Source organism: Salmo salar, chromosome ssa13 (assembly GCF_905237065.1).
Source record: "Salmo salar chromosome ssa13, Ssal_v3.1, whole genome shotgun sequence".
NCBI classification, from domain to species: domain Eukaryota; kingdom Metazoa; phylum Chordata; class Actinopteri; order Salmoniformes; family Salmonidae; genus Salmo; species Salmo salar.
In genome coordinates, this window is record NC_059454.1 from 30,480,278 (window position 1) to 30,507,811 (window position 27,534).

At 41.3% G+C, this 27,534-nt stretch overlaps 1 protein-coding gene across 6 annotated transcripts in view; it reads right to left on the reverse strand.

Annotated features, from left to right (window-relative positions):
• nadka (NAD kinase a) overlaps positions 1-27,321 on the reverse strand; it is a 37,422-nt gene extending 10,101 nt beyond the window's left edge. For 2 of the 6 annotated variants that reach the window (XM_014135409.2, XM_014135408.2), the window contains exons 1-3: positions 27,080-27,321; positions 16,015-16,176; positions 9,146-9,229 (exon numbers count right to left, since the gene is read on the reverse strand). In XM_014135409.2, coding sequence (XP_013990884.1) covers positions 9,146-9,229; positions 16,015-16,163 — 233 coding nt within the window. In that variant the 5' untranslated portion in view covers positions 16,164-16,176; positions 27,080-27,321. Of the gene's footprint in view, positions 1-1,394; positions 1,757-9,145; positions 9,230-14,213; positions 14,400-16,014; positions 16,177-27,079 lie in introns of those variants that run through there. The other 4 variants (XM_045693141.1, XM_045693140.1, XM_045693139.1 and 1 more) reach the window with 4 other exon arrangements.
• Positions 27,322-27,534: the final 213 nt, after the last annotated feature.

The window sequence follows — 27,534 nt, forward strand, 5'->3', positions numbered from 1 at the left end:
CTCATCACAGGGACCTTGCGTTCCAACCAAGGTGCAGGAGTAACACCCTGATTAAGGGTTTCAGATTTTAAATGCTTTGGTGTCATAATACTAGGGCTGGGAATTGCCAGGGCCCTCACGATACAATATTATCACGGTACTAAGGTGCTGATACAATATGTATTGCTATACGATGGTCCAAACATATTGCTCACCATATGTCTGCTGCAGAGGGACAAGAGAGAGCCATGAGAACGATTTTGATCAGTCATGGAAATAAGTGCTGAAAACGTATTGGCTCCCTATTTAAAAATAAAATGGAGAACAAGCTATGAAGGAAAAATACTGTTTTGGTGCAGGTACAGCCAACAAGCTAAAAAATAATATTGCGATAGTCAAAACGATACATAGTCAAAAATGATTCCCCCATCACTACATAATAAGGAAGTATTTTTCTTGTCAATTTCCACTGTTGTATTTGTTTCACATTTCCAATGTCATGTACATTTTTGAAGGTTTACAGATACACTCAAATACTTTATCAATTGGTAAGCGGTAGAACTTGCACTTGTAATTTATCATTTCACTTGCCTGTGATTGGCTTTATCAGTCATTGTAGACTTTGTGAGCTGATTAGACATTACCTTAACTGAAAACTCAAATGGCCGATTCAAACAAAAACCCAAACTAATCTACAAAGTAGCCTAATTTAGGGAAAACCATAGTTAGACCAAAGATGTTTTTATAACTAAGCCAAGATAGACCACAGCCTGTCGTTTCCAATGGGAACAAATTAGTCAGTGTGCAGAACTAACAAGGAAGTGGACGAGCAAGCGAAATCCTATTGGCCCGTTCTAGCATGCAACTGCATATTTCTGTTAGGGAATGACTACTCTGATGTACACGTGTGATACGACTCAATTCACCTTTGCACTCCTAAACAATTATTTTTAAATTTGGCAAAGGGTAAAGTCTACAAAACTTAATCCACTCTGCTCATAACGGATTCTAGCTTTGGGAACAGAAAACTGTATTAAGATAAAATGTTTAAGTCGATGAGAAAATGCGCAGAATGTCGGCCAAAATCCATCTCCTTCCACCACTGCCGGCCACTGGGCTTCCTCTCACTACCATATTTGGTAGTGAGTAGAAACGCCAAGCGGATGCTTCACATTTACACAGCCAGTGAAATATCTGTCTCATTGTTCTGTGGTTAGGTGGTCTGTAGACCTTGTGTGAGATCAAAGTGTTCTTTTGAGATAGATGTTTCACATAGAAAATGCGTTAAAACAAAACTTACTGCTAACAATAGAAGACAATGCAGGTTAAAAATTCAGTCAAACATTACTGGCACCACCATGTTCCTGTTGAGAAACGCTGTCAGCAGACCGAGAGAGGAACGAGAATATTCTTACCATTTCCACACTTTGTTGTTGCTGTTCTCCAGAGCTTGCTGTTGCACACACTGGTTGAATTTCATGTCTGTCTGCATGTGATGAGGGGAGGGCAATAACTGCCAGGTTTTGCCTTGCTACCTGCTCTTCAGTCTACCGATTCCACTATCTAAAGCAAAACAATTCATTCTGCTCTGTACAGTCTTCCCATGAGCTGTCTTCAATCGCTCCCCCTCATCAAAACACCAGGAAAGCCACACTAGTCACTAATTCTTCTTGAATTGCTGTGTCTATATTTGTCCACACAACAACGTCTTAAAGCTAAATCTCTATTCTGCCAGTGACCCAAACCGCTCACTCATCTTAAGACAGACCTGAAAGATGACATCACAAGTAACGCCCACAACCACTACAGACCTGCCCCTTTAAGGGAAGACTACCCTCTCATTGTTCTATATCATAACACAGCTAGCCAATTGTCAAGTGGATTTTCCCCAGGTAGGCCAACCTAAAAAGGTTTCCTAGGGCATATACAGTAAGAACAAAATACTTTCAACTACCACATACTGCTATGTTGAAGAAAAAAAACTAAATTTAAGCATTGTATTCAAATACACATTTTAGAAGAGTTAAATTGTAAACAAATATTTTGTTACATAAAAGGGCCATCCCAAAACAAGTGCCTGTCAAAGACTGCTCTTTGTCATACCAGATATATTAAGGGTGTGGATCTCTCTGGGCGTGGATTCTCTCTATAGTCCATCACTACACAGTCCCCAGTGTCACTATGTCGATCTCTCTTACATAGTTTAAAATGGACACACCCACCCAGACAAGGAAATGGCTTACCAGGAAAAAGTTAAAGGTCTTATTGCTTATAGCATTGAGTCATGAACAGACTAATTCACCCTACACCCACCAACATCTTCTGAACTTCATTCCATTTTGAAAATGTAATATCTCTGCCATTTTCTAAGTCATATCTCCCCCAGTCCTTGACTTTTCCTAAATAAGTCTATTTAACACACTGACATTGTAAGAATTGAGATAAACAGAATGTGTTAAGCATTTTTAGGAGGACGTCAGTTGCCTGTCCAGCTGATAATGGCCCATCGAAACTAAACCTAAACAAATTTCACACATTTAATAACAGATGTTATCTAAAGACAAGATTACCTTTATAATAGTCTGAGGGGTGACAATATAATCAATTGTCAAATAGTGAATGAAGAGACCACACACACACACGTTCACCTCTGCAAGAGAAATTCCTCCTTCATTCCCAGTCATGGCTAAAGAACCAATTAAACACTAGAATAGCCAGGCCTAAACGAGTTCAATAGCCACACCCTTAGAGCATCTTATGATTCAATTTAAATATAAGCCTACACCATCATAAAGTAAGACATTATTATGCTAATAAAAATATATTTCAAAAGAACAGAATAGCATATTTTGAGTTTCATCAACATGTAGAAAAGCCGGGAAATGAATAGAAAATGCAGTCTGATGTTCTGTGGTAAGAGGAAAGGATGACCACCCGCTCATGTTTGTCTTCCCTCTAAAGCACACCATCAACCTACACTGCTACTCAGTTATGTATTTATCAAGGAGTACTGGTAGGCAGTGGTGTAAAGTACTTAAGTATCTGTACTTCATTTATATTCTTTTTTTTACTTGACTACATTACTAAATAAAATATTGTACTTTTTACTCCAAACATTTTCCATGACAACTCAAAGTACTAGTTACATCTTGAATGCTTAGCAGGTCAGGAAAACTGAAATTGATGCACTTATCAAGAGAACACGTGGTCATCCCTACTGCCTCTGGTCTGGCGGACACACTAAACACAAATGCATCTTTTGTAAATAGTGTTGGAGTGTGCCCCTGGCTATAAGTAAAAATTAGAAAATGATGATCACGTGTTGTTCGCTTGATAAGGAATTTGAAATGTATACTTTTGATACTTAAGTAAATTTAAAAACAAATCCTTTTAGACTTTTACTCAAGTAGTATTTTATTGGGTGACTCAGCTTTTTAATAGAACGTTACTCAAGTAAAAGTATCTATACTTTTACGCAAGAAATTGAGTTCTTTCTCCAACACTGCTGATAGGCAGGCTGTATCGGTTTTATAGGCTCTCTCTGCTACTTATAGCCAGCCCACAGGCTTTGCACCTGAAGATGCTGATCCAATCTAATTCTATTTGTCACATGCGACGAATACGACAGATGTAGACTATCTTGAAACGCTTACTTACGAGCCTTCTCCCAACAATGCAGAGTTAAGAGCATTTAGACAAATTTGCTACAAAATAAGTAAATAGTATAAAATAACAATAATGAGACGAAGTGAAGTGGTACGAGGTAGTTGAGGTAATATGTAGATGTAGGTAGGGGTAAAAGTGACTACGCAATCAGGATAGATAGAGTAGCAGCATGGCATGTAAAGAGTGTGAAAGTGTATTTATGTAAGTGTGTGGAGTTAATATGCATGTGTGTGTGTGAACGTATGTAGTCACAATCCATCTATTATTGCTGCTTAAAGCAGACAGTATAATAACCAAGTTACATGATGGCCCGAGTCAAGGGCCAAGTGAGGCTCTGGCCAATCTCTAAGGGGCAGCCAAACTGCTTTGGTAAGAGTCTTTCATGTGCTGTACGCAGACTATCCCACAATGTGTGATCTCAGCCTGTATCCACAAAGCGCCTCAGAGTAGAAAACCAGTCGTAAGTGCTGAGAATAGAGATATTTTACTTATACTCTTATGGGTAAAAATAAAAACTAAACCTGAAGCCTATTCGGCAGATATTGAGGAGACCTCATGAGCTGTCCATGAAGAGTAACAAGCAGAAGTCTTGATTATCGATAAGGCAATAAGTGAGCGTTTCCCGTGCAATACCAACAATTGATTTGGAATAATATTTGTATATTTCTGAATGATCAACCCATAAAGAAAATTTCTAAGTGACCCCAAACTTTTTAACAGTAATGTACATGCAACATAATATCCTGCAGTTTTGACAATGATTTGAAGGCCTATTTCACATGATATACCGTCACATCACACTTTCGTTTCAATTTAATTAAACTACACCATGTATCACTATTTCAAGTTGTCCCTTTGGAACGCAAAATCACAAAACAAATCTACAGCCGGCGATGCCTCCTCGAGATTGGTTATTCCCCATAATTTGCAACAATGTCATAGAGCATAATCACATTTTCCACAATCTCAAATTGTCTTGTTCACCAGCTGAGAAACTTTGATGAATAGATTTTTACTCCTGGCTCAGAGTGTCTGACCAGTGTCTTAAAGGCCCAGTGTAGTCTAAAAAAAGTAATTGTCCTGTGTTTTACACTACATGACCAAAAGTAAGTGGACACTTTCTCGTCGAACATCTCATTCCAAAATCACAGGCATTAATATGGAGTTGGTCCCCCCTTTGCTGCTATAACAGCCTCCACTCCTCTGATAAGGCTTTCCCACTAGATGTTGGAACACTGAATGGAGGCAAGTCCCCACAGCAGCCACAAGAGCATTAGTGAGGTCGGGCACTGATGTTGGAGGCGATTCGGCCTGGCTTGCAGTCGGCGTTCCAGTTCATCCCAAAGCTGTTCGATGGAGTTGAGGTCAGGGCTCTGTGCAGGCCAGTCAAGATCTTCTACACCGATCTTGACAAAACATTTCTGTATGAACCTTGCATGGAACTTGGTAGTGAGTGTTGCAACCGAGGACAGACGATTTTTAGCACTGCTTCAGCACTGTGGTTCCATTCTTCGAGCCTGTGTGGCCTACCACTTTGCAGCCGAGATGTCTAGGTGCAACAACATTTCCAATTCACAATAACAGCACTTACAGTTGAACGGGGAAGCTCTAACAGGGCAGAAATTTGACGAACTGACTTGTTGGAAAGGTATAGGATGCCACGTTGAAAGTCACTGAGCTCTTCAGTAAGGCTATTCTACTGCCAATGTTTGTCTATGGAGATTGTATGGCTGTGTGCTCGATTTTAGACACCTGTCAGTAACGGGTATGGCTGAAATAGCCGAATCCACTAATTTGAAGGGTTGTCCACATACTTCGGTATACAGTGCCGTCGGAAAGTATTCCAACCCCTTGACTTTTTCCACATTGCTACGTTACAGCCTTATTCTAAAATCAATTAAAAAAATGTTTAAATCCTCAGCAATCTACACACAATACCCAATAATGACAAAGCAAAAACAGGTTTAGAAATTTTTGCAAACGTAAAAAAGAAATTCTGACCCTTTGCTATGAGACTAAATTAAGCTCAGGTGCATCCTGATTCCATTGATCATCATTGAGATGTTATTACAACTTGATAGGAGTCCACTTGTGGTAAATTCAACTGATTGAACATGATTTGGAAAGGCACACACACCTGTCTATATAAGATCAGTTGACAGTGCATGTCAGAGCAAAAACCAAGCCATGAGGTCGAAGGAATTGTCCGTAGAGCACCGAAACAGGATTGTGTCGAGGCATAGATCTGGGGAAGGGTACCAAAAAATGTCTGCAGCATTGAAGGTCCCCAAGAACACAGTGACCTCCATCATTCTTAAATGGAAGAAGTTTGGAATCACCAAGACTCTTCCCAGAGCTGGCCGCCCGGCCAAACTGAGCAATAGGGGGAGAAAGTCCTTGGTCAGGGAGGTGACAAAGAACCCGATGGTCACACCGGCAGAGCTCTTCAGTGGAGATGGGAGAACCTTCCAGAATGACAACCATCTCTACAGCACTCCACCAATCAGGCCTTTATGGTAGTGGCTAGACGGAAGCCACTCCTCAGTAAAAGGCCCACTTAGAGTTTGCCAAAAGGCACCTAAAGACTGACCATGAGAAACAAGAGATTCTCTGGTCTGATGAAACCAAGATTGAACTCTGACCTAAATGCCAAGCGTCACATCTGGAGGGAACCTGGCACCATCCCTACGGTGAAGCATGGTGGTGGCAGAATCATGCTGTGGGGATGTTTTTCAGTGGCAGGGACTGGGAGACTAGTCAGGATCGAGGGAAAGATGAACGGAACAAAGTACAGAGAGATCCTTGTTGAAAACCTGCTACAGAGCTCTCAGGACCTCAGACTGGGGCGAAGGTTCACCTTCCAACAAGACAACAACCCTAAGCACACAGCCAAGACAACGCAGGAGTGGCTTCTGGACAAGTCTCTGAATATCCTTGAGTGACCCAGCCAGGGGATGGATTTGAACCCAATCAAACATCTGAGACCTGAAAATAGCTGAATAGCGACACTCCCTATCCAACCTGAGAGCTTGAGAGGATCTGCAGTGAAGAACGGGAGAAACTCCCCAAATACAGGTGTGCCAAGCTTGTAGTGTCATACCCAAGAAGACTGGAGGGTGTAATCACTGTCAAAGGTGCTTCAACAAAGTACGAGTAAGGGGTCTGAATACTTATGTAAATGTAATTTCAGTTTTCTATTTTGTATAAAATAGCAAAAATGTATGTATGTATGTATGTATGTATGTATGTATACACACAATGAGGGAAAAAGGTATTTGATCCCCTGCTGATTTTGTACGTTTTCCCACTGACAAAGAAATGGTAATGGTAGGTTTATTTTTCTGTATTTTTTTGTTATTTTGTCTCTCACTGTTCAAATAAACCTACCATTAAAATTATAGACTGATCCTTTCTTTGTCAGTGGGAAAACGTACAAAATCAGCAGGGGATTAAATACTTTTCCCCCCTCACTGTATAGTTGAAGTCAGAATTTTACATACACCTTAGCCAAATACATTTAAACTCAGTTTCACAATTCCTGACATTTAATCCTAGTAGAAATGTCCTGTTTTAGGTCAGTTAGGATCACCACTTTATTTTAAGAATGTGGAATGTCAGAATAATAGAGAGAACGATTTATTTCAGCTTTTATTTATTTATTTCATCACATTCCCAGTGGGTCAGAAGTTTACATACACTCAATTAGTATTTGGTAGCAATGCCTTTAAATTGTTTAACTTGGGTCAAACATTTCAGGTAGCCTTCCACAAGCTTCCCACAATAAGTTGGGTGAATTTTGGCCCATTCCTCCTGACAGAGCTGGTGTAACTGAGTCAGGTTTTGAAGGCCTCCTTGCTCAAACACGCTTTTTCAGTTCTGCCCACACATTTTCTATAGGATTGAGGTCAGGGCTTTGTGATGGCCACTCCAATACCTTGAATTTGTTGTCCTTAAGCCATTTTTCTACAACTTTGAAAGTATGCTTGGGGTCATTGTCCTTTTGGAAGACCCATTTGCGACCAAGCTTTAAACTTCCCCTTATTTCCTACAAACAGAACGACGGTCATTATGGCCAAACAGTTCTGTTTTTGTTTCATCAGACCAGAGGACATTTGTCCAAAAAGTACGATCTTTGTCCCCATGTGCAGTTTCAAACCGTAGTCTGGCTTTTTTATGGCAGTTTTTGAGCAGTGGCTTCTTCCTTGCTGAGCGGACATTCAGGTTATGTCAATATAGGACTTGTTTTGCTGTGGATATAGATACCTCTGTACCCGTTTCCTCCAGCATCTTCACAAGGTCCTTTACAGTTGTTCTGGGATTGATTTGCACTTTTCGCACCAGGAGACGGAATGCGTCTCCTTCCTGAGCGGTATGACGGTTGCATGGTCCCATGGTGTTTATACTTGCGTACTATTGTTTGTACAGATGAACGTGTCTTGTTTTACAAGGGTATATTTGGCAGCATGAGTGAAGGAGGCTTTTTTGCGAAATAGGAAGCCGATTCTAGATTTAATTTTGGATTGGAGATGCTTAATGTGAGTCTGGAAGGAGAGTTTACAGTCTAGCCAGACACCCAGGTACTTATAGTTGTCCACATATTCTAAGTCAGAACCGTCCAGAGTAGTGATGCTAGTCAGGCAGGCGGGCGGAGCGATCGGCTGAAGAGCATGCATTTCGTTTTACTAGCATTTAAGAGCAGTTGGAGGCCACGGAAGGAGTGTTGTATGGCATTAAAGCTCGTTTGGAGGTTTGTTAACAGTGTCAAAAGAAGGGCCAGATGTATACAGAAGCGTGCTGATCACTTCACCGGCTCTCTGTTCTGTCATAGATCCATCTTCAGCATGGGAAAGCTGCAGAGTATAACCTTAACCATGTTATGTCGGTTGACAAACAAAGCCTAGCTTGACCCCAATGGAATGGAGAAGAATTTACTTATTGGGTGCAGCTTAACAGTCCATGTTGTCTGACTGGTTCAGTGTAATTACAAATGAAAAAAGTTTCCACTTGAGTCCACATACCATTTAGGAGTCATTCAAACTATTTTGGCCCTCAATGAAAGTGATCCAAGTTTCTTACCTTAGGCAATTTATATTGAGTTATGGGTTGGATTCAAATATGTTATGATACACATAAATCTTAAGCACAGGAAATTGCGCCAATCAATAGCAGCAGACAAAAGCGTGGCATGGTTCTGACTTCCTTCTAAGGCGATGTTAACAAAATTAGTTTTTTTTTTTCAATAACCATTTAGCAGGAAGAGATTTTATCCAGAATATATAAAATATTCTTAATGAAATATCAAGTCAGGGTGGAGTGAAGTCAATTTTAGATTTTTTGACTAATAATTGATTGAACTACTGCTCGAAAAAGCATGCACTAAACAATTACTCAATACATGCTAATTAACTGTGTGGAAAATAAGTGACTCTTCCCTCCCCACAGTTGGTAAGAATCACAAGCACCATGTGTAATTTAAAAACTTCAGTTGTTAGGGACTTACATGACTGCGTGTGGATTCTGCAGCATACATGCTTTCGGTCCAAAAGTGGTCACAGGACTTGGTCCATGTAGAGATTGATTTCTCCTGAAACATTTGAATGACAAAGAGAAAAAGGCAAGTGATTATTTTTATACTGATAACAACCAAAATGAAAATAATTCCAGACTTCTTCCTCAAATCAAACCCTTCTTGTTCCTTCCCTGTGTTTAGGTGAAAATAGCTACTTAAAAAATTAAAAAAAATAAATCAGAAAGTAATAACTATACACTACCAATCAAAAATGTATTGAACACCTACTCATTCAAGGGTTTCTTTATTTTTTACATTGTAGAATAGTGAAGACATCAAAACTATGAAATAGCACATATGGAATCATGTAGTACCCAAAAAAGTGCTAAACAAAAAGAGATTCTTCAAAGTAGCCACCCTTTCCTTGAGAGCTTTGCACACTCTTGGCATTCTCTAAAGCAGCTTCACCTGGAATGCTTTTCCAACAGACTTCAATTTATTTTTTTTTTATATAATCATTATCCGAAACATACAATATACTTGCAGTGAAGCCGCTCAACAACTACACTATACCAGTCATCCAACAGACTAACCATTCAAGCATTTATTTGAATGAGAGAGTATGTATTTGCATGTGTATAAACACCTGCACAGCATCAGCCTCAGGCAAACCGGCATTAGCTGTAAAAACACTGCCCCCCAATGTCATTCAAACATAATTTTTTTTACTTTTATCTTTGACCATTATTCCATCTCCCGCACTGCAACTCCACTCCCACTTGTCTCCAATTCCACATCCCAACCCTCAGCCCATCCCACCTATCTCTGCTGGCCACCTTCTTCGGATTTATACGCAACACATACCTTTCAACTGTGCTGTGATGTTTAACGTACAATTCCATTCTATCTAATTGAAACCATAGATTGCGAGTTGAAGATAAATACTTTTATTAAGAGTATTTAGTAATTGACTGACCCGATCTCTCCAGATCTCCTAACAGTACGATTTCTAGGGTCAATTTTAGATCAATGCCATGCATTTTCAGCCATTCCTGAACCTGAGACCAATACCAAAATAAACGGTCTATTGATTCTGTATCCTCACAACAAAATCTGCAAAGCTTCGATGATTTTATGCCCCAAATATTCCACATTTTGCTGGTGGCAAGAATTCTATTTAATAATTTTAGCTGAAAAGCACAAAGTCTTGAATCTGGCGTGGTTTTATATATCAACTCATACACCTTGTATCATGGAATAGGTACATAAAAAATCTCTTCCCAACTATTTTGCAATCTGTGGCACAGTTGTCAACATCCTGGTCCTCAAATGAAACTGGTATACTTCCCTATTTATGCTAGGGAAGTATCCTCCGCCAGTTTTGATCCTTTATATTGGGCAGACAGACCAGTTCCCTACCTCCTCCCACTGCCACCTGCATCCTCCATTTTTGGGGTAACGCTGTAATCAATTGGTTGTACTCTTGGAATGAGCAGACCTTCCTGTACAATTCTGATAACTCCATGAAGGACATAACTCTACCATTACAATTTACAATATAATTTAAGAACAAAATACCCTTTTCAAACATCTTTCCCATAACAGGTATTTTATCAAACAGCACATTTGAGTTCAGCCATAACAAACTGACCAAAAAAAGAAACGTCCTCTCACTGTCAACTGCGTTTATTTTCAGCAAAATGAACATGTGTAAATATTTGTATGAATATAACAAGAGTCAACAACTGAGACATAAACTGAACAAGTTCCGCAGACATGTGACTAACAGAAATGGAATAATGTGTCCCGGAACAAAGGGGAGGGGGGGATCAAAATCAAAAGTAAGTCAGAATGTGGTGTGGCCACCAGCTGCATTAAGTACTGCAGCGCATCTCCTCCTCATGGACTGCACCAGATTTGCCAGTTCTTGCTGTGAGACGTTACCCCACTCTTCCACCAAGGCACCTGCAAGTTCCCGGACATTTCTGGGGGGAACGGCCCTAGCCCTCACCCTCCGATCGAACAGGTCCCAGAGGTGCTCAATGGGATTGAGATCCGGGCTCCTCGCTGGCCATGGCAGAACACTGATATTCCTGTCTTGCAGGAAATCACACACAGAACGAGCAGTATGGCTGGTGGCATTGTCATGCTGGAGGGTCATGTCAGGATGAGCCTACAGGAAGGGTACCACATGAGGGAGGAGGATGTCTTCCCTGTAACGCACAGCGTTGAGATTGCCTGTAATGGCAAGTCCTGTCGGGTCCAGAAATGGTGGGTTTGTGCCCATAGAGAACGTTGTTGCCGGTGATGTCTGGTGAGGACCTGCCTTAGAACAAGCCCTCAGTCCAGCCTCTCTCAGCCTATTGCGGACAGTCTGAGCAATGATGGAGGGATTGTGCATTCCTGGTGTAACTCGGGCAGATGTTGCCATCCTGTACCTGTACCGCAGGTGTGATGTTCGGATGTACCGATCCTGTACAGGTGTTGTTATACGTGGTCTGCCACTGCGAGGACGATCAGCTGTCCATCCTGTAGCGCAGGCTTAGGCGTATCACAGTATGGACATTGCAATTTATTGCCGTGGCCACATCTGCAGTCCTCATGCCTCCTTGCAGCATGCCTAAGGCACGTTCACGCAGATGAGCAGGGGCCCTGGGCATCTTTCTTTTGGTGTTTTTCAGAGTCCGTAGAAAGGCCTCTTTAGTGTCCTAAGTTTTCATAACTGTGACCTTAATTGCCTACCGTCTGTAAGCTGTTAGTGTCTTAACGACCGTTCCACAGGTGCATGTTCATTAATTGTTTATGGTTCATTGAACAAGCATGGGAAACAGTGTTCAAACCCTTTACAATGAAGATCTGTGAAGTTATTTGGATTTTTACGAATTATCTTTGAAAGACAGGGTCCTGATAAAGGGACGTTTCTTTTTTTGCTGAGTTTATTTCTTCTATCTTTTCAGGGGGATGAAATTTAAATTGTAGCCAGGTCTGCAAAGCTTGTTTGAAAAAGAGACTTTTTTCAAAGTATATAATTTTCAATTAATCGAAAATGAGACATGGCAATCTGTACAAAGGCAAAAAGGGCATTTTTAAACAACGGATGAGCTTTTCTTAGTAATCTACTTGAGAACCATTTAGGGTTCAAGTAAAACTTTTGAATAAGTGAAGCTTTTATATTTAAATTCTTGAAGGAGTTCCCACATATGCTGAGCACTTCTTGGCTGCTTTTCCTTCACTCTGTGGTCCAACTCATCCCAAACCATCTCAATTGGGTTGAGGTTTGGTGATTGTGGAGGCCAGGTCATCTGATGCAGCACTCCATCACTCTCCTTCTTGGTCAAATAGCCCTTACACAGCCTGGAGGTGTGTTGGGTCATTGTCCTGTTGAAAATAAATGATAGTCCTATTAAGTGCAAACCAGACGGGATGGCGTATCGCTGCAGAATGCTGCGGTAGCCATGCTGGTTGTGTGTGCCTTGAATTCTAAATAAATCACAGATAAATCAGTGTCACCAGCAAAGCACCCCCACACCATAACACCTCCTCCATGCTTTACGGTGGGAAATACACATGAGGAGATCACCCGTTCAGACACACACACACACACACCTCTCGCGTCTCACAAAGACATGGCGGTTGAAACCAAAAATCTCAAATTTTGAAACATTTCCTCCGGTCTAATGTCCATTGCTCGTGTTTCTCGGCCAAAGCAAGTCTTTTCAGCGTCCTTTAGTAGTGGTTTCTTTGCAACAATTCGACCATGAAGGCCTGATTCATGCAGTCTCCTCTGAACAGTTGATGTTGAGATGTGTCCGTTACTTGAACTCTGAAGCATTTATTTGGGCTGCAATTTCTGAGGTTGGTAACTAACATCCTCTGCAGCAGAGTTAACTCTGGGTCTTCCTTTCCTATGGCGGTCCTCATGAGATCCAGTTTCACCATAGTGCTTCATGGTTTTTGCGACAGCACTTGAAGAAAATGTCAAAGTTCTTGAAATGTTCCGTATTGACTCACCTTCATGTCTTAAAGTAATGATGGACTGTCGTTTCTCTTTGCTTATTTGAACTGTTCTTGCCATAATATGGACTTGGTCTTTTGCCAAATAGGGCTCTCCCTGTATACCCCCCCTTACCTTGTCACAACACAACTGACTGGATCAAACGCATTAAGGCATTCCACAAATTAAATTAGCAAGGCACACCTGTCAATTGAAATGCATTCCAGGTGACTACCTCATGAAGCTGGTTGAGAAAATGCCAAGAGTGAGCAAAGCTGTCATTTAGATAAAGTGTGGCTATTTGAAGAACCTCAAATATATTAATTTGTTGAACACTTTTTGGTTACTACATGACTCCGTGTGTTACTTCATAGTTTTGATATCCTCACTATTATTCTGCAATGTAGAAAATGGTAAAGAAAAACTCTTGAATGAGTAGGTGTTAACTTTTGAACGGTAGTGTAAATGTGCCGAGACGCCTCAGGATACCCTTTCATACCCTTTGATTTACCATGAGAGGTTGCAAAATAATTGCCGCTCTAAGTATTATATTTTGACAATTCTACTTACATTTTGTGTTGTTAAGGGGGGGGGGCAATTTTCAGGAGATGTTGGAAGCTATTAACATGTCTTCAGATACAGGTAGGATTAATTTCTAGGGCTGGTAATACACATTATTTAGGAAGGAAGTCAAATTAAATTTGATATTATGCAACACCCTCATCACCCATCTGAAATTTCTAAGCTATACCAATTGAGAAATACTATTTATCTCAAACACTGATTAAAACTTTAATGTCCAACCTCAGCTTTGGAAATAATGCAACAGCAAATAATGAAATAGGAACATAATAAATTAGGCTGCAACCAAAGAAACATTCAGTTTCACACACAGTGACCTTTTATCTAAGTTCTCAAATACAGATAGACCAGCCAGCCTCGAGTGCAGCAGTGGAAAAATCCTGAACTCATATTTTCTAAAATTCATTAAAATACCAGTACTTGTTTTAGAACTTAGATTGTATTAGGGGTGAAAGGCCATTTCCAATTGGGCTAAGAGTTCACCTGCTCTGATGGCGCTGGATAAGAGGACCCTCCCCTCTCAGAAGGCCGTCTGGTCAGTCAGGTCACGTGACTCAGGTTAGCAAATCCTATTAGCTGTCTGGTTCTAAAAGTTTGCCATCTGTTACTACACTACAGGCTGCAGACAAACACACTGTGTGTGTGTGAGGCTTAAGACAATGATAATTCACGGAGGGCTCAGCTGGTAGTTGCCATCACACACACTCCCTCCACTCTTTGCATCATCCACCGTGGGGAAGCACACTTGATGTGTCGTTTCCTGGAACCCTCTGCTCTGGTTGTCTGAGGGACTGTACAGTATTTCACATTTGAGATGGTGCAATTTCAAACCACGGACATGTCGTAATGGGTTGCGTATATGGACTCTGTCAACCTCAAACCACACTGCAAAGGAGAGGCTAGCACATTTAGGCCTACCAAGACGGAATAAATTAAGTGTGAAAGTGGCAATTATGGGTCTGTGTGTTATCTGAAAAGTATTGCTCACCAGGAAATCTCTTATGTTGATTCAACTGTCATACTCACTACCATACGACAGATGCCTCATTCTCAGTCGCTAAAACACTAACACACAGTAACCTTTTGCCAACACCAGATGTTCAGTCATGGTTGTAGCATGCAGGATTCTCAAACAAGGTAGTGGTGCTGCTGAGAACGGCACAGGGGGGGCTAAAAGTTTGTAACTGCCTGTATCTGCTATTTTGTCCATACTAGAGCAATTGTTTTTACCCTATTGGGATGTGGTGCCTGGCCTAAAATGAACAGTACAAAAACTTGTGCACAAAACAAAAATATAAAACGCAACAATTTCACTGAGTTACAGTTTATATAAGGAAATCATTCAATTTAAAATTCATTAGGCCCTAATCTATGGATTTCACATGACTAGGCAGCAGTGCAGGCATGGGTGAGCATAGGCCCACCCACTGGGGAGCCAGGCCCAGCCAATCCGAATGAGTTTTCCCCCACAAAAGGGCTTGACAACAGACAGAAACACTCCTCAGTTTCATCAGCTGTCCGAGCAGCTGGTCTCAGACGATCCCGCAGGTGAAGCAGCCGGATGTGGAGGTCCTGGGGTGGTGTGGTCTGCGGTTGTGAGGCCGGTTGGACGTACTGTCAAATTCTTTAAAACAGCGAGGAGGCAGCTTATGGTAGAGAAAGTAACATTCTCTGGCAACAGCTCTGGTGGACATTCCTGCTGTCAGAATGCCAATTACACGCTCCCTCAACTTGAGATATCTGTGGCACCGTGTTGTGTGACGTAACTGCACATTTTAGAGTGGCCTTTTATTGTCCCCAACACAAGCTGCACCTGGGTAATGATCATGCTGTTTAATCAGCTTATTCACATGCCACACCTGTCAGGTGGATGATTACCTTGGCAAAGGAAACATTGCCACTAACAGGGATGTAAACAAATGTGCACAAAATTGGAGAGAAATAAGCTTTGTGCGTATGGAACACTTCTGGGGTCATTAATATTATCCCATTAAACACGGGACCAACAATTTACATGTTGCGTTTTTATATATATATATATATACATAGTGGTGCAGCCAATCCACAGGGTGGCGCAGTGCTACAGTTACATTCTTTGGGGAGAAACCTTGCACTCCCAGAAGTGTGCATATACAATTTGCGCATACACATTGAAAATGAAAAAGTCAAAGTGAATAACCAAAAAATAGGGTATTGAGAAAACCAAGAGTGACTTTAAATTTGATTGTTTCATCGTTTATTTTAGTATTCTACACGGTGAAGTGAAAACGTGATAATACGGTACCTGTAGTCGCAAGCAGTGGCAGATGAGGTGCTCAGGCTGCGGGTCTTTCTGGTGCGGATGGCCAGGCCACGGGCAGGGGTCTCCCCACCATCGAAGTCAGAACAGCAGTAGGGGACAGCCTCCACTCCAACCTGCTCTCCAGTTTCCATCTCAGCTCACAGTCTGATAGGAAACACAGGCCAAGAGGGGACAGAAATGGAGGCGTCAGGTCTACACAGTCAACAAGGCAGGGTAACCGGTTGCCTTCAAAAGTGTGTCTCTTTTACTGTTCACATAGCCCAGAGTTGAACCTTATATGATATGAGTCTATAAGCTTCAGCTTTGGGCTACTGTTGACAAACGCCAAATGATACAGCGGCTAGCTTAGAACGCAAGGTCAGTGTACCTAGTACTCATGCAAGATAAACTTAAGCATTTTGTCTTTTTGGTAACGTTATAGCATGTATGTGCAACATTTAGCATACAAAGTATCAAGCTAGTCAGTGGTATATGACAAACTTTGAAAAGACCTTGTATCTGTATGTATGGAGGCTCAAGAAATTGCATAGAAACACCGACTGTGCAGATTACATTACCCATGAAGTATTACTAGCTACATATCATATTGCGTTGATCATTCTTTCAGCATTACGTTAGCTAGATAGCTAGCTAGTTACATATAAAGTGAAGTATGATCGCAATCCAGTCAACACATTGTTTACTTGCTAGCTAGCTACTGCAGTACTAATAGCGAGATATAGCTACCTTGCTAGCTATCTGTTACAGCTAAGTTAGCTAGCTCGCTTTTCCAAAATAGTCTAACCACTGCTGGTATGACAAGTAACTTGGCTAGTACTAGTGCATCTCTACGGCAAGGTTATTAAACCCCGCTTTCGTTTTTGAGATGATTGATCACTGTCAATGGAGGAGCTGGTTTTTACACAAGTGTGTATTTATTTCTTCTTAACACATTTCTGTTGGTTGGCAATGTCAATTCTTCCAAATTTTTCCTAAATACCTACATTTTATGTTTGCTAGCTGGACAGGCAAACACTGCCGAGTACTACACTGTAAACCAATCACAACACGTGTACTATCCATGGTACTATTGTTGCTAATCACGTCTGCCAATGACATGATCCATACCAAAGGCAGTAGACAGTTGGTGACTGCTCGAGAGATCTCCGTTCGACAAACTGCTCTATCAGGTAAAGTATTTTATTTAGTTGTAGTTACAGAATCATTATACCATCAATGCAAGCTGTAAAATGACTCCAAACAACCTTAGCTACTTTACTATCTTGCTAGCTAATTACAACAAGTAGATCTATTGCTAGCTAGCAGGAGAAGATAGCTTTATCACTAGCTAGCATGTCATTCCGGGACAAGGAGCATTTTAGCTGTCAGTTTATTCCAAGTAATAATTTAAGATTACAAAAATCTATAGGACAAGTATTGTAAAGCTAATACAGTCGTCAAGGCAGGACCCACTAATTAAATTCATAATGACAAGATATGCCACATTATCCCAGTCAATAGTTGGAGGATGATTGCAGAGCACCCTGCCTCAGACTGCCAGGATGTACATTTTCTAGATCACGAACTACATTCCTTTGCTGTGGTGATTTATTTGAATTATTCTTGTCTCACATGATCTATCCAGCTCTCCTGTGTCCTGCTCCCAGAGATCAACCAAGTGCTATTCACCAAGCATGGGCTGATTCATTCACCTGTGAGGAGAACTATCCTACTGCAGTTTGAACAAGCTCTGCCCTCCCTATTTAGACATTGGGACCACATGTATTTTCCTGTTGTCTTTCACAGTATAGTGCATTTTAAAGTTGAACACCACCAACTGCAGATACACAAGCTTGTTTATGAGCATCTCAAATTCAATGTAGAATCAGTCTGACAAGTGACAAACAGATTCTACTATTGTTACATGCAGTGGTGAGAATTATATTGTCCCTCCAGGCTTTTGCCATAGATGGTAGAGTTGTCATCTTTGGACCACACAAGCTTTAGATTGCATTCTGCTAAGGCACTTGTCCCTCTCTACATCGGTGACCAGGGTGGGATCATTTCGATATGCCTATGGTGCCTGGGCACACAAATTCTCCTAGAGAGAAGGGGGAAATACTGAAGCACTCGTTGATGACAGTTCTACAGCCTCCATCAGAGACCCAGGCTTTTGACAAATGGTAATGATCTCATTTCTGGACTGCAACACTAAGATTGTGCCCTCCACTGCACTTGATATACATTGATTGGTATATTTAGATATTTCAAATGCTGCCTGAGACACCTTTGCTTTTGGTCTACATATTCAATAAATGGTGAAACACTATTTGTGATTGTGTTCTTTGTTCGAATGTATATGCATAAAACGTACATTATGAAAAACATGTCTCAAGCTCAGTCATATTTAGCAGAACAATGATTGGATTGGCACCATCAACTCTTAGAAGATGAGTATGAAAGTGTTTTTTTTCTTCTTACTTTTTACCCAATTTTCTCCCCAATATCCAAATTCTTGTCCTGTCGCTGTAACTCCTGTACGGAGAGCCACACGACCCTGCCAAGCCTCACTGCTTCTTGACACACTGCTCGCCGAACCCGGAATCCAGCCACACCAATGTGTCGGAAGAAAGGCCGTACAACTGACGATCGTGTCAGCGTGCATGCGCCAGGCCCACCACAGGAGTAGCTAGAGCGCGATAGGACATCTCGGCCGGCCAAACCCTGACCTAACCCGGACGACGCTGGGTTAAGTCCGGCCAAACCCTGACCTAACCCGGACGACGCTTGGTTAATTGTGCGCCGCATAATGAAAGTTAATCTAAAACCAAAAGAAACATTAATTTCCCAACTGCTTTTTCTATAATCCTATAAGGTCTTTATCATTCTCCATACCTTATATTCCAATGCATGCCAACTATGGTATTGGGCAGTGATAAAAATATGTTGCATATCGGGATATCATTTTTTATGATTGGTTAATCGCTCAGCACTAATCTAAGTTTTGGTGATTAGTAAAAAAATATATATAATAAATTGACAGTTCAGTTATTTGAATTCCGTTTTGTTCAGGTTTTTCTACGAGTTCAATGTGCAGACAGCACAGTTTCTCTGGAGATAAATCAGATCCAGCCTGAACAGTGCGATGTAGTAGGGAGTTGTAGTTTTCAACAGGCCAATATTCTACATAGCGCATAAAATGTGGTAATTGACTATAATGCATTGCGCGTCTGGTCTGTGTTTCTTTTACAACTGCTACGAAAAAGAGAGAAGAATGCACAACTGTGAGGGGATACAGAGAACAGCTGTTGCGTCGCAAATTATCACTAGCAGAAATTACATGTAAGTGATTGATAGTTGGTATTCAGCAGCCATGAAAGTATGCCTTATTTACTTTGGAGAATTACAAAATAGTGATTTTGTCAGACAGAAACTCTATAGAGATGACTTGGAATGAAATAGTCATCAAATAAAACAAATGTAATATACACAACTGAAAGATTTTATTAAAGTAATGTGAATAAAAAAATGGTTAATAAGTAATGTGCATAAATTGGCTGTCACTACCACCATGGGACTGTTAATGTTGTATTTTGTGTTATAGCGTTAAACCAACAATGCATTTCATGTCTAAAAAAAGTGATTATTTTTTATTAGAACCGACCTCAAAAAACACTAATCTCAACAGTACGGTATCGTAAATTATTTTTGCGCTAGTTGGCTGTATCCTGCATCAAAACCCTTATTTTTCCTACATAGCTTGTTATCCATCTTTTTAAATAGGGAAACCATTTCTTTTCAAGACACATTTTCCATGACTGATCAAAACTCATTTTCTCATGGCTCTAGTCTCTCTGCAGCAGACATATGGTGAGAAATATGTTTGGAACATCAAATCACAAAATCACAGTATCAATTACAATACATATAGAATCGCAATACATATTGTATCGGGACCTACAGTTGAAGTCGGAAGTTTACATACACTTAGGTTGGAGTCATTAAAACTCGTTTTTCAACCACTCCACAAATTTCTTGCTAACAAACAATAGTTTTGGCAAGTCGGTTAGGACATCTGCTTTGTGCATGACACGTAATTTTCCCAACAATTGTTTACAGACAGATTATTTCACAATTCCAGTGGGTCATTAGTTCATACACTAAATTGACTGAGCCTTTAAACAGTTTGGAAAACTCCAGAAAGTGATGTCATGGCTTTAGAAGCTTCTGATAGGCTAATTGACATAATTTGAGTCAATTGGAGGTGTTCCTGTGGATGTATTTCAAGGCCTACCTTCAAACTCAGTGCCTCTTTGCTTGACATCATAGGAAAATCTAAAGAAATGAGCCAAGATGTCAGAAAAAGAATTGTAGACCTCTACAAGTCTGGTTCATCCTTGGGAGCAATTTCCAAACGCCTGAAGGTACCACGTTCATCTGTACAAACAATAGTACGCAAGTATAAACACCATGGGACCACGCAGCCGTCATACCGCTCAGGAACAAGACGTGTTCTGTCTCCTGGTGCGAAAAGTGCAAATCAATCCCAGAACAACAGCAAAGGACCTTGTGAAGATGCTGGAGGAAACCGGTACAAAAGTATCTATATCCACAGTAAAACGAGTCCTATATCGACAACCTGAAAGGCCACTCAGCAAGGAAGAAGCCACTGCTCCAAAACCGCCATAAAAAATACAGACTACGGTTTGCAGCTGCACATGGGGACAAAGATCGTACTTCTGGAGAAATGTTCTCTGGTCTGACTAAAAAAAAATAGAACTGTTTGGCCATAATGATCATTGTTATGTTTAGAGGAAAAATGGTGAGGCTTGCAAGCCGAAGAGCACCATCCCAACCGTGAAACACGGGGTGGCAGCATCATGTTGTGGGGGTGATTTGCTGCAGGAGGGACTGGTGCACTTCACAAAATAGATGGCATCATGACATGGGAAAATTATGTGGATATATTGAAGCAACATCTCAAGACATCAGTCAGGAAGTTAAAGCTTGGTCGCAAATGGGTCTTCCAAATGGACAATGGCCCAAGCACACTTCCAAAGTTGTGGCAAAAGGCTTAAGGACAACAAAGTCAAGGTATTGGAGTGGCCATCACAAAGCTCTGACCTCATCCTACAGAAAATTTGTGGGCAGAACTGAACAAGCGTGTGCTAGCAAGCAGGCCTTCAAACCTGACTCAGTTACACAAGCTCTGTCAGGAGAAATGGGCCAAAATTCACCTAACTTATTGTGGGAAGCTTGTGGAAGGCTACCCAAAATGTTTGACCCAAGTTAAACAATGTAAAGGCAATGCTACTAAATACTAATTGAGTGTATGTAAACTTCTGACCCACTGGGAAAGTGAGGAAAGAAATAAAAGCTGAAATAAATCACTCTACTTTTATTCTGACATTTCACATTCTTAAAATAAAGTGGTAATCCTAACTGAACTAAGACAGGGAATTTTTACTAGGATTAAATGTCAGGAATTGTGAAAAACTGAGTTTAACCTCACTAGGGTAGGGGGCACTATTTTTCACCTCTGGATGAAAAGCGTGCCCAAAGTAAACTGCCTGTTACTCAGGCCCAGAAGCTAGGATATGAATATAATTGGTAGATTTGGATAGAAAACATTAAAGTTTCCAGAACTGTTAAAATAATATCTGTGAGTATAACATAACAGATATGGCAGGCGAAAACCTGAGAAAAATCCATCCAGGAAGTGGGATTTTTTTTTATGTTTGTAGTTTTCCATTGGCTGCCTATACAGATTACATCGACTTAGGACTCAAATTGCACTTCCTATGGCTTCCACTAGATGTCAACAGTCTTTAGAAATTGTTTCAGGCTTGTATTCTGAAAAATGAGGGTGTAAGACCACTGAATGAGTGGACACTGTGTCCGAGGTTTTTCATGTGCGCAACCGAGAGCACGCATTTCTTGTTTTCATTTTATATTGAAGAAGCTTTTGTCCGGTTGAAATATTGATTATTATGACTAAAAACAACCTGAGGATTGATTATAAACATCGTTTGACATGTTTCTACGAACTTTACTGATACTTTTCGGATTTTTCGTCTGCCTTTTGTCACTGCCTTTGAGCCTGTGGATTACTGGACAAAACGCGAACAAAACTGAGATTTTGGATATAAAGAGGGACTTTATCGAACAAAACGAACATTTGAGTAAATGGGAGTCTTGTGAGTGCAACCATATGAAGATCAAAGGTAAGTGATTCATTTTATTGCCATTTCTGACTTGTGTAAATTCTCTACTTGGCTGGTAACTGTTTTTAATGATTTGTCTGCTGGGTGCTGTTCTCAGATAATCGCATGGTATGCTTCCCCGTAAAGCCTTTTTGAAATCTGACACCGTGGTTGGATTAACAAGAAGTTAATCTTTAAACCGATGTATAACACTTGTATGTTTTATGAATTTTTATAACGAGTATTTCTGTTTTTGAATTTGGCGCTCTGCAATTTCACTGGATGTTGGCCAGGTGGGACGCTATCGTCCCACACCCCCTAGAGAGGTTACATGTATTTGGCTAAGGTGTATGTAAACTTCCGACTTCAACTAAGTATCTTGATAATAAACCCATCTTTTTCAGGACCCTGTCTTTCAAAGATATTTGGATTTTTTACAAATTAACTTCACAGATCTTCATTGTAAAGGGTTTAAATACTGTTTCCCATGCTTGGTCAATGAACCATAAACAATTAATGAACAAGCACCTGTGGAACAGTCGTTAAGACACTAACAGCTTACAGACGGTAGGCAATTAAGGTCACAGTTATGAAAACTTAGGACACTAAAGAGGCCTTTCTCATCGGGCCCCTGCTCATCTGCGTGAACGTGCCTTAGGCATCCTGCATGGAGGCATGAGGACCGCAGATGTGGCCAGGGCAATAGATTGCAATATCCGTACTGTGAGACGCCTAAGACAGCGCTACGGGAGACAGGATGGACAGCTGGTCGTCCTCGCAGTGGCAGACCACGTGTAACAACACCTGCACAGGATCGGTACATCCAAATATCACACCTGCGGGACAGGTACAGGATGGCAACAACAACTGCGCGAGTTACACCAGGAACGCACAATCCCTCCATCAGTGCTCAGACTATCCGCAATAAGCTGAGAGAGGCTGGACTGAGGGCTTGTAGGCCTGCTATAAGGCAGGTCCTCAGACATCACCGGCAACAACGTCGCCTATGGGCACAAACCCACCGTCGCTGGACCAGACAGGACTGGCAAAAAGTGCTCTTCACTGACGAGTCACGGTTTTGTCTCACCAGGGGTGAGGAATGCGTTTATCGTTGAAGGAATGCGCATTACACAGAGGCCTGTACTCTGGAGCGGGATCGATTTGGAAGTGGAGGGTACGTCATGGTCTGGAGCGGTGTGTCACAGCATAATCAGACTGAGCTTGTTGTCATTGCAGGCAATCTCAACGCTGTGCGTTACAGGGTCCCTCATGTGGTACCCTTCCTGCAGGCTCATCCTGACATGACCCTCCAGCATGACAATACCACCAGCCATACTGTTCGTTCTGTGCGTGATTTCCTGCAAGACAGGAATATCAGTGTTCTGCCATGGCCAGCGAGAAGCCCAGATCTCAATCCCATTGAGCACCTCTGGGACCTGTTCGATCGGAGGGTGAGGGCTAGGGCCGTTTCCCCCAGTAATGTCTGGGAACTTGCAGTTGCCTTGGTGGAAGAGTGGAGTAACATCTCACAGCAAGAACTGGCAAATCTGGTGCAGTCCATGAGGAGGAGATGCACTGCAGTACTTAATGCAGCTGGTGGCCACACCAGATTCTGACTTACTTTTGATTTTGACCCCCCCCCCCTTTGTTCAGGGACACATTATTCCATTTCTGTTAGTCACATGTCTGTGGAACTTGTTCAGTTTATGTCTCAGTTGTTGATTCATGTTCATACAAATATTTAGACATGTTAGGTTTGCTGAAAATACACGCAGTTGACAGTGAGAGGACAGTTCTTTTTTTTGCTGAGTTTATATGGTGAGGTACCTGGCAATTCCCAGCCCTAGTATTGGGCAGTTTCTATTTGAGAAAGTATCTGGTTTAGAAATCAAACTCTTGTCATTTAATTGCAGAGTGCATTGTACAACTGTTTTTAGAAAAGTTCGCATTGCAAGGTACGCTTATGTTATGCCATATGTATTGGCTAATATACATATGCAGCTGTCGTTTTTAAACCTCCATTCTAGCATACATGCCATCTTTCTATCTACATTATTTTGTTTGGATTTATATGAAAATTATATGATTGAATGTTTAACGGCTCAGACACGAGACGTATGTGGCAGGGTCTACAGTCAATCACGGACTACAAAAGAAAAACCAGCCCCGTCACGGACCAAGATGCCTTGCTCCCAGACAGACTAAACAAATTCTTTGCTCGCTTTGAGGACAATACAGTGCCACTGACACGGCCCGCTACCAAAACCTGCGGGCTCTCCTTCACTGTAGCCAACGTGAGTAAAACATTTAAACATGTTAACCCTCGCAAGGCTGCAGGTCCAGACGGCATCCCGGGCCGCGTCCTCAGAGCATGCGCAGACCAGCTGGCTGGTGTGTTTACGGACATATTCAATTAGAAGTCGACCGATTATGATTTTTCAACGCCGGTACCGATTATTGGGGGGCCCAAAAAAAAAGCTGATACCGATTAATCGGCCGATTTGTATTTATTTATGATAATGACAATTACAACAATACTGAATGAACACTAATTTTAACTTAATATAATACATCAATAAAATCAATTTAGCCTCAAATAAATAATGAAAAATGTTCAATTTGGTAATGCAAAAACAAAGTGTTGGAGAAGAAAGTAAAAGTGCAATATGTGCCATGTAAAAAAGTTAACGTTTAAGTTCCTTGCTCAGAACATGAGAACATATGAAAGCTGGTGATTCCTCTTAACATGTCTTCAATATTCCCAAGTAAGAAGTTTTAGGTTGTAGTTATAGGACTATTTCTCTCTATACGATTTGTATTTCATATACCTTTGACTATTGGATGTTCTTATAGGCACTTTAGTATTGCCAGTGTAACAGTATAGCTTCCGTCCCTCTCCTCGCTCCTACCTGGGCTCAAACCAGGAACACATCGACAACAGCCACCCTCGAAGCAGCGTTACCCATGTAGAGCAAGAGAAACTACTCCAAGTCTCAGAGCGAGTGACGTTTGAAACGCTCTTAGCGTGCACCCGCTAACTAGCTAGCCATTTCATATCGGTTACACCAGCCTAATCTTGGGAGTTGACAGGCTTGAAGTCATAAACAGCAAGCATTGCGAAGAGCTGCTGGCAAAACTCACGAGAGTGCTGTTTGAATGAATGCTTTCAACCTCAGGAGTCTGAAGAATTTCGTCTTGTCACCAAACACATTCACAAACTTTTACAGATGCACAATCGAGAGCATCCTGTCGGGCTGTATCACTGCCTGGTACGGCAGCTGCTCCGCCCATAACCGGAAGGCTCTCCAGAGGGTAGTGAGATCTGCACAACGCATCACCGGGTGCAAACTACCTGCCCTCCAGGACACCTACGCCACCCGATGTCACAGGAAGGCCAAAAAGATCATCAAGGACAACAACCACCCGAGCCACTGCCTGTTCACCCCGCTATCATCCAGAAGGCGAGGTCAGTACAGGTGCATCAAAGCGGGGACCGAGAGACTGAAAAACAGCTTCTATCTCAAGGCCATCAGACTGTTAAACAGCCATCAATAACATTGAGTGGCTGCTGCCAACATACTGACTCAACTCTAGCCACTTTAATAATGGAAAAATTCATCAACTTATCACTAGCCACTTTAAATAATGTTTACATACCCTACATTACTCACCTCATATGCATATACAGTACGCTATACCATCTACTGCATCTTGCCATCTTGATGTAATTAAATGTATCACTAGCCACTTTAAACAATGCCACTTTATATAATGTTTACATACCCTTCATTACTCATCTCATATGTATATACTGTACTCTATACCATCTTGCCTATGCCGGTCGGCTATCACTCATTCATATATTTTTATGTACATATTCGTATTCATTCCTTTACACTTGTGTGTATAAGGTAGTTGTTGTGGAATTGTTAGGTTAGATTACTTGTTAGATATTACTGCATGGTCGAAACTAGAAGCACAAGCATTTCGTTACACTCGCATTAACATCTGCTAACCATGTGTATGTGACAAATACATTTGATTTGAGCCTGCAACTAGTTACTTGAAATTAAACAATTATGCCAAAACATGATTCAAAATTGAATTCACTGAGAAATAGCTCATGAAACACTAGCTTCGGAAGCAGGCACATCAAGACCATTCGTATAGCATGCTGCATATTTCAAGTGCACTCAAAATAATATTTATCTTACTTCCTTCGGTCTTTGGGAGCTAAAGTTAGTTAGTCCCTCTGACTTAACACACAGACGGCTGACATACGGATCACTATTTCATGTGAGGCTGTATTTCCATTTTAGCTAGGTAGAAGCAGGCCATTGGTTGCCTTCATCATGAGAGGTACGTATGGGAGTACTGATTGGTTCCAAGTTTACACGTTTTTGCCTGAGCAGACAGAGTTGGAACTTGTTACTTTTTCTGAGAAAATGTTCAAGAATTTAAGGTGCCAACAAATTCAACAGTAACCATAAGCTTATTTCATTGTCGATTACTAAACAATACTCTCCTTCCTCGACGTAGATCGAGCAACCACTTTTCGGCGTCGGTTTACAACCTACTGTATTTACCTAAACGTTAGTTCAATTAACAGCAACACAACATGTACCTAGCTAGCTATGCATGCTAACTAGTTAAGCATGCTACCTAACTAGTTCAGGCTAACTATCTAGTGAGCTATCTGATAGCATATCTGTCAGGCTAAAAATGTAGCTAACTAACCAGCTTCAACGGAGAAAGCCGGACTAGCTGTCCAAGCTAACTTTTAAGCGCTAGCTAGCGTGTCTGATGACTATCAAGCAAACTAGCCTAGCTAGCTACTTTACATCAACGCCTTCAAGGTAGCTCACCGTTTGAGGTAACACGCCGTTATGATATGCCACGAAGAATTGGGGCCGAAAATGCTCTCTTAACCTGCTATGAAAATCACTTCGTGTCGAAGTGGCGTGGGAAACGTTGGATCAAAGCTTCTCCATTACTGTTCCCTCGAACTGCCTCTTCTTCACTTATACGATCTTCGGCTTCCTGGTAGAAAACTGTCTGACGTTCAATAGTATCCAGCTGTATCCCTGCAGCGGCCTGTGACTTCTTCTTCGGGATAGTGTTGGCTGATCGCATCAAATTTAAGTTGCATACACCGCCACCTACTGTTCTGGAGTGTGAGGCCATTCACGGCCTTCCTACATTTTACATTTTAGTCATTTAGCAGACGCTCTTATCCAGAGCGACTTACAGTAGTGAATGCATACATTTCATTTCATGCATTTTTTTTTTTGTACTGGCCCCCTGTGGGAATCAAACCCAC